The sequence below is a fragment of the Symsagittifera roscoffensis genome, chromosome 4 (assembly GCF_963678635.1).
Source record: "Symsagittifera roscoffensis chromosome 4, txSymRosc1.1, whole genome shotgun sequence".
In the NCBI taxonomy this organism is placed as follows: Eukaryota; Metazoa; Xenacoelomorpha; order Acoela; family Convolutidae; genus Symsagittifera; species Symsagittifera roscoffensis.
This window is the reverse complement of record NC_087065.1, coordinates 41669297-41682334: the sequence shown is the minus strand read 5'-3', so window position 1 is coordinate 41682334 and position 13038 is coordinate 41669297. Positions and strand designations below refer to the sequence as shown.

The 13038-nt window shown below is 43.0% G+C and overlaps 1 protein-coding gene across 1 annotated transcript in view; it reads left to right on the top strand.

The window, feature by feature from the left end:
- The first annotated feature begins 8518 nt into the window (after positions 1-8518).
- LOC134843909 (vesicle-associated membrane protein 7-like) overlaps positions 8519-13038 on the top strand; it is a 29517-nt gene continuing 24997 nt past the window's right edge. Inside the window, exon 1 of the mRNA XM_063860249.1 lies at positions 8519-8678. Within this exon, the coding sequence (XP_063716319.1) occupies positions 8527-8678 (152 nt within the window). The 5' untranslated portion in view covers positions 8519-8526. The remainder of the gene's footprint in view (positions 8679-13038) is intronic.

The window sequence follows — 13038 nt, the reverse complement described above, 5'->3', positions numbered from 1 at the left end:
ATGGGAGGACACCCGTACGTGGCCAGGTCTCTCAGGAGGCCGGTCCGCCAGACGCGGTCGAAGGCGGCGCGGAAGTCAATGCCAACTACAAGCGATCTCTTTCTGTGTTGTAGCCCATCAAACGCTCTCTGGGTGACGCTAGCGATGACGTCCAAGGTGCTCCTCCTCGGTTGGAAACCGGACTGCTGCTCGGGGATGATCTTGTTATCCCATGCCCATTTCTTCAATCTCTTCGTGATTATCGTCTCCATGACTTTGGAGGTCACTGAGAGCAGGGAGACGGGTCTGTAGCTCTTCACCTGGTTGGGAGGCTTGTTCTTCTTCAAGATCGGCACGATGATGGCTCTTCTCCAGTTCGCTGGCACTCTTCCTTCTCTCCAACTTCTGTTCAGGATGTCGAGAAGGCGTTCTCTACCTGCCGCGGGAAGGTGCTTGAGGGTCATCGGATGGATCTCGTCTGCTCCGGGGGCGTTCTTCTTCAGCTTGCTCGTGACACTAATCAGCTCGTCCATGGTGAAATCTTCTTCTTCGATGGGGGCGGTAACTGCTCTGCGGTCCTTGTTGTAGGCGTCCTTCTCATGGACTCTCTCCACTTTCAGACGGCTAACCCTGGCGTACGCTTTCACAGTCGCCTCGGCTTTCTCGCGTTCGATGGCCCTCTCTTTTCCGTCTTCGATGATCGGAACACCGGGCAAGTTGCTTCTGCTCCTGCCGTCCATCGCCTTCATCGTGTTCCACACTTTCGTGGAAGGGATGGACGGTGTCAGCTCCGAAGCGAAGGACTTCCATGACTCTCCTTTCTCGGTGATGATTGTCTTCTCCAGGTCGAGGCGAGCCTGCTGGTAGATGCTGATGGCTTCCTCCGTCCTGCTCGTCCTCAGTCTTCTCAGTGCCTGGTTGCATTCTCTCTTCGGCGCTGCACACTTCTCGTTCCACCATGGCTTCGAGGCCTTCCCGGAGGAGGAGGGAGTAGACTTCTTGGCGGCTTGAAGAATCATCTCAGTGAACTTCTTGCAGTCTTTGTCAAGGGACTGCTCGGGCCTCTTATTGCTGGTTGCAGGTCTGCTTGTAGACATCCTAGTCTGTCTTCGTGTAGTTCAGTCTCTTCGACGGACGTCTCTCTTCGGTCTTCTGATCCGTCGAAATCAGCAGCGGCAGGTGATCAGAGCCGATAGAGTCAAGGACCTTCCAGTTGAAGAGGTGGGCCCTCCTGGTCTTCACGAGGGTGACGTCAGGCGGCTCCTCTTCCTGAAACTCTAGTTGGCGCGTTGTTCAGGGTCGTGAAGTGTCTGTCGGTAAGCCACTCGTCCAGCTCATCTCCGAGGGTGTCCGTAGTCAGCAGGTCGTCCCAGGAACCGTCGGACGTCGGAGCAGATCACAGTGCTCTCCGTGTCGGGCCAGTGCTCTTTCGTCGCGCGCGGGGGGCCTGTAGATGTTCCAGATGTCCATTTCGCCTTTCTGGAACTGAACTCGGACGCCGAGTGTCTCCAAGGCCGCTCGATGCGGTGTCGTCAATGAACCGAGAACCTTCTTGACTGTCACCGTGTTGCAAATCAGGGTGGCTAAGCCGCTCTGGGGGAGCTCACTCGCCTGTGTTCTGTGGACCTTTCTTTCTTCTGTGATGGCCGTGTAGTTGGGCACTTTCGGAGCTTCTGTTTTCTTCTTCAGTTTGGTTTCTTGCAGCACCACTACCACGGGTTTCAGCTCATCCAGGATCTTGTTGAGGACTGTGTTCTTGCCGCGCCAGCCATCAATGTTAAGTTGCAGGATAGAAGCTGCCTTGCCCTGGGTAGGAGGCTGCTGACGAGGTTTTAGCTGAGCCACTCTGTCTGCTGTCCTCCTTGCAGTGTTGGGTTTATTGTCTTGAGGGGGGTCTCTGCAGCCACAGTGCCATCGCCAAGTAGACCAGCTCTTGATTTCGGCGCACGTCATCTTCAAGCAACTTGTATGATGCCACAACCGACAGTCTCCGCATCTCAGGCAGTCGTACCGGGCTCTCTTGTTGCAAAGTGGGCAGGTGTCGGGGCCTGGGTTCTTCTCAATATCGCCCGCTTGAGTTATAAGATGTCGCAGGTCAGCGGCGTACTCTGGACACCATGGCACAAACACCATTCCTCCGGTGGGTACACTTGGGCCGTGGAATTTGGAGGGATTGCTCCCCACATCTGCCGCCGAGGTCTTGTGACCGGAAGGCATACACAATGGCAGACCTAAAGTAGTGTTGCAACAAATGTTCAAATCAACATTTCGAACGTTTGACACGAACATTCGAACGTTCATTCGAATGTTGAACTTCCCAGAGCAGCAATTTTTTTCCACAAAAAAAACTGGAACCTTCGCAAAAAAGTAATCGAAATATTCAATTTCGAGTCACGTAGTTAACAAATTCCAATTATCACACATGGTTAGCAGCAGCTATAATTCACTTCAATCATTTTGAACTGAATTAAACAAAAGCCGATGCGATTTTGATCCTTCTTCAACCAATTACCGAGCAGCATGTGTGAATTGCAATTATTCACACTCACATGACATTTTTGTTCTAGAATAATCTATATTCGAATGATGAAATCAGCATTCGAACGTCAATCTTGCGAATGAACCTTCGAACTATTGTTGCAACACTACGCTAAAGCTTCGTCCTGTTGAAGAATACAACCATTGGGAAACAGTATGGATGTATAAGGAAGAAACTATGATGGATTTTAACAAAACTTTGGACCACTCATTGTTGGTGCTCCTCTTTTATTTTTAAGTGAAACACGTCATGCTAAGAGCACCCCATATCATAATTTTTTCGCATATTTTGGTACCGCATTGTTGGTGTTTTCCATTTTGTGAATACCATATAGTTAACTAACTTATTTCGATAAAGTTAGACGCTTTTTTCAACAGTTGTCCAAACATTGTCAAACGGAAACAACAGTATTTTCTTCGACACATCTTTGAGTTGTTTGTCTTTCGCCGTAAATAACTTTGTTCACAGGATCTTAAATTGTAGAGGAGCTCAACTTCTATCCAAGTTGCGTTTTTAACAGGTTTTTCAGTAGGTCTGGGTCTAAAGCTAAAATAGTTTTCAGCTTTTAATAGGCTTTATGAATTTCGTTTCAATTTTTGTCGGCTCATTTGCCGGATGTTTTATTTTAGTAACTTTTTAAAAAGTTTTTGAGACACTTTTTTGATTTGATTTGAAGACGGTAAACGTAGTGAAGTGTTTTTTATTTTGTTTTTTTTTACACGCGAAATATTTACCGTTTGAAAAGACAAAGTTTTGAATTGGTTTTTGAAAAAAATGAGTTAGTTTTCAGTTTTTTTTCGGTGCATTTTTTCTGATTTGTTTGTTTGCTTTTCAGTGTGTGCAATTGCTTTCAAGCAGCATCTTAGCGTCTCGAATAGATTTAGAAAATTTCAGTTTAAATCTCTTCAAGGTGATGGCACAAAGTAGCATTTTAATTACTAAAATTGTCCGAAAAAAAAAACGTTCCGGAAAGTTTTTGGCTGCTATTTTGACTTGACTGTTCTATCTACCAAGGTCTTTGGCGAATGATGCCAAAGATTCAAGATGGTTGTGGTTTGGTTGAAGGTTTTTGAAATGCTTTTTTTCTTTATTGTTTTTTCCATTTGGGCGTCTTCTATTGTTATCTATTGGAAAAATTCGCTGTAGCATTGAAAATTGCATAGCATTTGTTCTCTGCTTTATTTGTTCTGGCTAGTGTTTGGTATCTATTAAACTTCCGTATTTGAGTTGTTAGTATTTAAGACTCTTAATCTCTTAGTCGCATGTTCGAATCTCAGAGGTATCCGATTTTTTTTAAGTTCGAGGCTTATTTCTAATTTTTTATTGCCTTTTTAGATATACTTTTTGTTGTGTTCTCGCTAACTCCACCTCTGTGTAACTGCTTATGCTTCTAATGGTCATGCGGTTTCTTTGCAAAAGTAACGGAATATTTGTGGTCGGGGGTAATTTTTTTTTCTGCAGGCAAGTTTCGACTTTTCAACTAGCCATTTTTGACGGAAATTTTTTTATATCATTCAAAAAGTTTTTTTTGTCCTGAGCTGAAATTTGGAAAGATATTTCACCTGTGATCATTTTTCGTAAAGTTATGTTGGTGTAAAAATTGCCAATTTGGGACAATTAATGCGCGATATATTTCGCGCTATTAACGCGTAAGCGGAGATTTAATCCGTCATTGAAATCATAACAAATTGATTGAAGGAACTGCATTTAATATGGCGTGCTGGGAGATGATTTTCACAAAAAAGACTCAAATTGAAAAAAAAATCATTTTTGTACGTTAAACTTTTTCATGTTATTACTGCTCCATCCATAGACTGCTCTATAAACTGAGGTATGTTAGTTGGTAAGTTTCGTTTTGACTGGTACTGCTAATGCGTCATAATTGGCGTGGGTCACTTCAGAAATTTAGAAGACTCAAAGTTTTACTTATGCAGTTTTTCCCAGTAGCGTTATCGGTCATTTTTTGCTTGTGTATGCGAAGTGCAACTTCGGCTCTTGTTGAAAAATGGTTTGAGTTGGAGATTCTTGAAACAAATGATCTTTTCAAACGAGTTTTTCCTTTTTTAATACTTTGAGTATAAATTGTGTCAAATTGTGATTTTTTATTGAGCTCTCATTTCTTATAGTTTCTAACTTTGGCTTAGAACTTAAACTTAAATTTTATGAACCCATCGAAGGAACTTATACTGGTCGTGATTGTTTTTTTTTCAGCCAAAAATCTCCGGATTTGATCATGCTCAAGTTGGCAGTTTGAATTTTCATTTTTTTTTTCAATTCAAATTCAAGTTTATTTGCTAAAAGAATTTTTCCAATCAAGTAAATGAAAATGGCGCAAAAAAAAAGCGAAATTTGATTTTAATTTTTATATATCCCAGCGGATAAAGAATAATAAAATGATAAAGAGTTACCTATCGACCCAGTTATGCAGTTAAAATGGCTAGTTTTATCAATAACATCTCTTTTACCCTTGCGATAAGTTCGGAAGCTCGTCTAAGGTAGTATCTTGTTTTTCAAATAAACTTAAATGAAAAAAAGATGGGTTTTTAGCATTGTGAGCTTCGTCCTAGTTTCCGTCGGCTCATTTCACCTTTTTTAAATGGTAGTTTACGGATCTACTTTCCAAGGCATGTTTTTTATTGATTTAAGCAGTTTTACTATTATTGAAATTTCTGTAATTTTTTTTGCTCATTTTCGTTTTTTTTTTCTCGATTGAACGGTTTCGGATTTAGTTACATCATCTTCGTGGAATTATTTAACGTATTTTCGATGGTAAAATATTTTGTTGTTTTTATGTGTTTCGTAAAAGGTCTTAAACTTTATAGCTTACAATTTTTTTCTGACCGCAGTTTTTTTTCCGCCCAACATGTTTTTTATTCTGTTCTCTGTACAAATTTTTCATCATTTTCAAGTTTTGTCTTTACAAATTCTTCATTATTGAACCTTGACATCTGCCTTGTTTTTTCCCACTTGGCTTAGGCGTAACTCACGTCTTTTTAAGCGTTTTCTCCCGCTTGGCTTAGGCGAAAAAACTTCAATTTCAAATTAGAATTTGCATTGACCTGTTTTGCTGGTCTGAATAAAGTAGTTTCATTGTCGTATCAATTTAATACCACTATGTTCATTTTCTGTTACCTACGTTAAAATATGCTGGCAATTTTTCTGTTGTTTTTTTTCTAATCGAGATAAGCTGTTTAGTTATTTGATTAGACACATATATTTATCTTTCAGTACAAATTTCGTGGCCTAGGCTTAAAACAGTGTTTGGAACATTTAATATAATAATAATAATTTTTTTTCGGTTTTATAGGTGTGTATTTTTCAAATATCTGTTGTTTCCCCATATTTGTTGCAAAAATGTAGCTTTTAAGTTTCAGTTAACGAAGTGAAGACAACATTTTTGGCCCGACTTATTCTTTTCTACCAGGAAAATTTTTCGTTTTCCCCAGGAAGTAATTTCAAACTTTACTTTTCGAGATTTGATTTCTTTTTCAAGGAAATTCTAAAAGTTTGTTCACGCCTTTCACGCCTTGTTCACGCCTTTCTTATCAAATTCAATTCAATTTCCTTAGCTATCAGGAAGGCAAATTGCGCTATCCAATAACGAAAGCGCAAATGGCGCGAAAAATTATGAGTGACTTCTAGATTCGAAAATGACTTTAATAGTTTGACTTCCGCAGTGAATATTAATATTAATTATTGATTTAGATTTCTCAAATAGGTTAATTTATAAGAAAAAAAGAGTCAGCCAAAAGTTCTCGAAATTCAAAAAATTCAAGTTCTAAGTTCGAAACGGCCAGTCATTTTTAAAAGACTTCTTGAGTTAATTGTTTTTTTTACTGTCTGTTGGCTATGTTCAATTAAATTCAAATTCGTTTGATAAAAGGATGTCAAGTTACACTCTTCTGTGAATGTGCAAAAAGTGAGAATATTTGAATGAATATTTTTCGAAAGTAGAGTTTAATTTTTAGATTTCCCTGGCCTAGTTTCCCTAATTGGAGTTTTTTAATGAAAGAAGTGTTAGTCGTAAAAAATTCTTGAAATATAAGAGATTGAAATTCTTAATCTAGGCTTTTTAAAGCTAGTTTTGGTGCCCTGTGATCGAATACTGATAGTAAGATTTGTTTCGGTAGTTGTAAAAAAAATTTATACATGTTCAGTCTATTTGATTTGTCCTTTTTGGCCTTCTTGTCATCGGCCAGTTCTGTCTCGTGTTTATAGTCTCTCTTTGTTTTCTCTCTTTCTCTCTAAATTTATTCTATTTTCCTTCTTTCTATGTCATTTCACTCATTCTCAAGTCAGTGGCTTTGGGAAAATATGATGGATAAGCTTTCGCTCCGAAGATCGAATATTGCAATGGTTAAGATTTTTTTTTTCGATTTTCCTGTTTGAAAACTTTACCAAGTTTGAAAGTAGCAACCCAATAGTGAGATGCTTTCACGGTTTCCCCACATGTTGCGATTTCGGCCTCCATATATCAATAAGCAATTCTTTTAGGTTGAGAGATGCGGCAACTTTCGAGATTTTTCAAAAATTTCTAGATAATTTTAATTTTAAAAGTTTCTGAAAAAATAAAATTCGCAATGCTGTAGTTGGAGGATGTCAGGGTAGTCTCAGGGGTTGCGAATCTTGCCTCCAAATATTACTTCTCAAAGCCTTGTAGTTTTCGAGATATGACATTTTTTTAATGATTTTTTCAAAAACTTTGAAGATCTCAATTCTGTAGTTGGAATCAGTGAGGGTACTCTCAGGAGTTGCGAATCTTGCCCCTGAATATGACTGCTCAAATCCTTGTAGTTTTCGAGATTTGATGTTTTTTAGGATTTTTTTTCAAGATTTTTAAAAGAACTTAGATATAAGTAATTTTACAAAGTATAGGCTCTTTCAGGATACTCCCAGAAGTTGTGAATTTTGTCTCCAAATTTGACTGCTCAAATCCTTGTAGTTTTTGAGATATGACGTTTTTTGTGATTTTCTTGAAAAATTTTCAGAAAACTTAAATTTAACTTCATTTCTTCTAAGCTTGAATTTTCCAACCCTTTAGGTCGGGGCTGTCAGAGTGGTATCAAGGTCTCAGATGTTGCGAATCTTGCCTCCAACTGTGACTGCTCAAGTCTTTGTAGTTTTCTAGATATGACGTTTTTTGTTATTTTTTCAAAAAATTTTCAGAAAACTTAAATTTATTTTTTTTCTTCAAATTCTGAAGTTCCTAACCCCCTGTAGTTGGGGGCTGTTTGAGAACTCTCAGGGATTGCGAGAAATCTTGCCTCCAATTGTGGCGGCTCAAGTCTTTTGGCTGTTTTCGAGATATGACTTTTTTCTGTTTTTTTTTTCAAAAAAGTTTATAGAAAACTTTGAAATTCCCAACGCTGTAGTTGGGTACTGTAAGATCTCTCTCAGGAGTTGCAAATCTTGCGTCCAAATGCGACTGCCCAATTAATTTTAGGTTCCGAGAAGTGATGTTTCTTAATTTTTCAAAGATTCTAAAGTTTTTCAAAGAACTTGGATATAGAAAACTTGATGGTTTTAAAAAAATTTGAATTGAAAAAACTTGTATAGAATTTTTTTTTCAAAATTTGAAATTACCAACCCTGTAATTTGGTGCTGTCAGAGTACACTCAAAAGATGCTGATTTTTTTTCCAATATTTACGGTTTTTTATGAGTTGTTAAAAATTCGAAGCACCGGAGGTGCGGTACTCGCTAGTACTTGATGATATGCAGATATACAATTTTTTCAAGATTGAATTTTTTGATGTCGCTCTCTTCAAATGTCCTCTCTATCTTTTTCAAGGTAACTGTGGTGTTATTTGGCTGATGTTAGACCTTGATTTTCACAACCATCGACCTGATATAACGATCAGTATTTTTGACTAAGGTGTTCTGATTTTTTGCCCGTGTATTTGTTCTCATTTTTTGAGTATTTTAAAGAGTTGACAGAAGTTGCTATAATGACAAGAAGTACATGTGCAATAAAGCCATCTATTTTTATTATATTTTCAGATTAATTGAGATGATTGCGTATTCGTGTATAGCGAGAGGTGAAACCATTTTAGTTGACTGTAGCAATATAGAAGACCAGAACTACAGGGAAGTGGTTGCTTCCATCCTGCCCAGCTTCCCCTCACGAGGTACAGAACGCAAGACGTCCTACAACGCCAAAGAGTAAGACAACATCGGATATTTTTCAGCTGTCTAATTGATTTGACCACGGACGTATTTCGCTAGGAGGCTGACCTAACAAAGAACCCTCATTATCATTGAACCCTACACTAATATAATCGAACTGATCGTTTTGGTGATGTCGTACTGTATTATTGTTTGGACCATGCTAAGTGACTAAGAACTATAGCCTAGAGTTATTTTTTTTGCTCAATTTTTGATAACCTCAAAAAAATTGGCAAGCAAGCAAGTTGAGCGTCATATACGGCTCTCTCTTTCTCTCTCTCTCTCTCTCTCTCTCTCTCTCTCTCTCACTTATATTCTCTTGGGTGTCGAGAAAACTCGCTTGAAAGGTTCACTTATTTACTACATGGGTATTAAGTTTTATTTTTTATCCTCAATCTGGTATTGCAACCGGGTAGTAGGCTTAAATCCCGTAAAGAATTTTGCTACAGGATGAAAGGATAAATGAAATTGTTGTTTGTCCCCAATTTTCGACATGGTAGTCTACTAGCGTCTAATTGTGTTTCCTACCTAGTGCAGTGGTTTTTTGTGTCTATATACAGTGGAAAAGACTCGTTTCTATGTACATTTTTTATTTACAAAGTATTTCACATAACTTTGAACCATTCATTGTTGATGCTCCACTTTTTTTGCAGTTACAGTAGGTGTTTGTGAATGAATGCATAAAATTGAACTCAAATTCTGAGGTCACCACATGCTGACTTTTCTCAGTTAATTGTTTTTTTTTCGGAATGGACTTTTTGATTAAATTTAGTCCCTTAGAATAACCAAAAGATTCTCATCTCAATTGGAGAAAGTAGCTGAATTGGGTGGCCATTGCAAAATTTGCACCCAGTTGGGATATCCAGTTTTTGGTGTATCTGAATGTGTGCGCTAAAGTAGTGTGTGTGTGTGTGTGTATGTGTGTGTTGTCAGCGCCCTCTTTGATGATCAGGGGGGAGATTAGAGTCTCCCTATCTGCCGGAGGAAGTAGATAATTCTGTCGGGGTTGTCTTGGAGGGCCGTGACCGACGGGTTGTCTTCGAGGGTTTCTTGTCTTTCTTCATTCCTTTTCTGGCACCTGACTAGCATATGTTCGGCACTCTCAGGCTCGTTTGCGTCGCAGTGTGGGCAAATATCCGATTTTTCCCGCCCGAAGCGGTGTGCGACCTGTTGGAGCCAGGGTGCTCTGTTCAGTCTCAGCTGGTGTAGCGTGATTTCTTCTTTATGGGTTCTGTTTTCGTCTTGTGGGAGTCTCTTGCCTTTTGTTGCTCTGGCGTGAAAGCCTTCTTGGTCCATGTTGTCATAGTAAAATTGGTCTTCGGTGTCGATGGTGTCGTCTCTGATCTTGTGTCTCACGCATTGTCCTGGGCCAACTTTGGCTAGTCTCTTCCTGCTGACCGATCTCCAGTCGGGTCTGAAAGTAGTTTCTCCTCTCGATTTCAGGCGGGGTCTGGAGACAGGCGTGAGTAGGGGCTTCAAGTGGTGGCATTCTGGCAGGCACTCGATCTTCGACAGCAGGTTGGCTCCTTCTGCTTCGGCGATGGTGCGAATTCTCGGCAGACCTGCTTCAGTTCTCGTCTGTCGGGCTGGTGAACCTGCTGGGGCGCCCACTATAATTCTCGCCGCTGCATAGTTCGATGATTCAATGCTCGCTGCGCTTGTATCGCTCAGGAAAGGAAAGAAAACTCCAACGCCGTACGTGCCGCTCGGTCTGACGTACCCGTCGTAAAGTTGGCGGAGGTCCTTGGCCTTCAAGCCCCAGTCTTTTCCACTGAGGGCGAGTAGGATCTTCGTTCTGTTCTGCATCTTCTTTATGGCTTGCTTCGTGTGTTCTGTGAAATTCAGCTGGGGGTCGAGGGTGATACCCAGCGACACGGGGTTCTTGCTGTAGTTGACTTGCTTGTCGTAGATCTTCAGGAGAGGTTGAGACTTCCCCTCAGTCTCGCGCGGGGCCAGAGATAACCAGTGCTTCAGTCTTGCCAGCGTCCAGGTCGATCTTCATGTAGTGGTCTTCGGCCCATTTTCCTATGCAATCCAGGGCAGGTTGCATTTTCGCGGCCGCCACCTCTGGTCCTGGGTCACGGCTGTCAGGTCGTCGGCAAAGATGTCAACTGTCGTCTCGGGGGCAGCAGCCTGGATCATCGGGGGGAGAGAGGCAGTGGCAAGGCAGAACAGCAAGGGCGACAGGGGACTGCCTTGCGGGACTCCTTGTTGAAAGACCTTGTAGGAGCTGGTGCTTTCGTTCCACCTGACGGCTGATACTCTATCTGTCAGCCAGGCTCTGATCCAGTGGAGGGTCATGGGAGGACACCCGTACGTGGCCAGGTCTCTCAGGAGGCCGGTCCGCCAGACGCGGTCGAAGGCGGCGCGGAAGTCAATGCCAACTACAAGTGATCTCTTTCTGTGTTGTAGCCCATCAAACGCTCTCTGGGTGACGCTAGCGATGACGTCCAAGGTGCTCCTCCTCGGTTGGAAACCGGACTGCTGCTCGGGGATGATCTTGTTATCCCATGCCCATTTCTTCAATCTCTTCGTGATTATCGTCTCCATGACTTTGGAGGTCACTGAGAGCAGGGAGACGGGTCTGTAGCTCTTCACCTGGTTGGGAGGCTTGTTCTTCTTCAAGATCGGCACGATGATGGCTCTTCTCCAGTTCGCTGGCACTCTTCCTTCTCTCCAACTTCTGTTCAGGATGTCGAGAAGGCGTTCTCTACCTGCCGCGGGAAGGTGCTTGAGGGTCATCGGATGGATCTCGTCTGCTCCGGGGGCGTTCTTCTTCAGCTTGCTCGTGACACTAATCAGCTCGTCCATAGTGAAATCTTCTTCTTCGATGGGGGCGGTAACTGCTCTGCGGTCCTTGTTGTAGGCGTCCTTCTCGTGGACTCTCTCCACTTTCAGACGGCTAACCCTGGCGTACGCTTTCACAGTCGCCTCGGCTTTCTCGCGTTCGATGGCCCTCTCTTTTCCGTCTTCGATGATCGGAACACCGGGCAAGTTGCTTCTGCTCCTGCCGTCCATCGCCTTCATCGTGTTCCACACTTTCGTGGAAGGGATGGACGGTGTCAGCTCCGAAGCGAAGGACTTCCATGACTCTCCTTTCTCGGTGATGATTGTCTTCTCCAGGTCGAGGCGAGCCTGCTGGTAGATGCTGATGGCTTCCTCCGTCCTGCTCGTCCTCAGTCTTCTCAGTGCCTGGTTGCATTCTCTCTTCGGCGCTGCACACTTCTCGTTCCACCATGGCTTCGAGGCCTTCCCGGAGGAGGAGGGAGTAGACTTCTTGGCGGCTTGAAGAATCATCTCAGTGAACTTCTTGCAGTCTTTGTCAAGGGACTGCTCGGGCCTCTTATTGCTGGTTGCAGGTCTGCTTGTAGACATCCTAGTCTGTCTTCGTGTAGTTCAGTCTCTTCGACGGACGTCTCTCTTCGGTCTTCTGATCCGTCGAAATCAGCAGCGGCAGGTGATCAGAGCCGATAGAGTCAAGGACCTTCCAGTTGAAGAGGTGGGCCCTCCTGGTCTTCACGAGGGTGACGTCAGGCGACGAGGCGGCTCCTCTTCCTGAAACTCTAGTTGGCGCGTTGTTCAGGGTCGTGAAGTGTCTGTCGGTAAGCCACTCGTCCAGCTCATCTCCGAGGGTGTCCGTAGTCAGCAGGTCGTCCCAGGAAACGTCGGAGCAGATCACAGTGCTCTCCGTGTCGGGCCAGTGCTCTTTCGTCGCGCGCGGGGGGCCTGTAGATGTTCCAGATGTCCAATTCGCCTTTCTGGAACTGAACTCGGACGCCGAGTGTCTCCAAGGCCGCTCGATGCGGTGTCGTCAATGAACCGAGAACCTTCTTGACTGTCACCGTGTTGCAAATCAGGATGGCTAAGCCGCTCTGGGGGAGCTCACTCGCCTGTGTTCTGTGGACCTTTCTTTCTTCTGTGATGGCCGTGTAGTTGGGCACTTTCGGAGCTTCTGTTTTCTTCTTCAGTTTGGTTTCTTGCAGCACCACTACCACGGGTTTCAGCTCATCCAGGATCTTGTTGAGGACTGTGTTCTTGCCGCGCCAGCCATCAATGTTAAGTTGCAGGATAGAAGCTGCCTTGCCCTGGGTAGGAGGCTGCTGACGAGGTTTTAGCTGAGCCACTCTGTCTGCTGTCCTCCTTGCAGTGTTGGGTTTATTGTCTTGAGGGGGGTCTCTGCAGCCACAGTGCCATCGCCAAGTAGACCAGCTCTTGATTTCGGCGCACGTCATCTTCAAGCAACTTGTATGATGCCACAACCGACAGTCTCCGCATCTCAGGCAGTCGTACCGGGCTCTCTTGTTGCAAAGTGGGCAGGTGTCGGGGCCTGGGTTCTTCTCAATATCGCCCGCTTGAG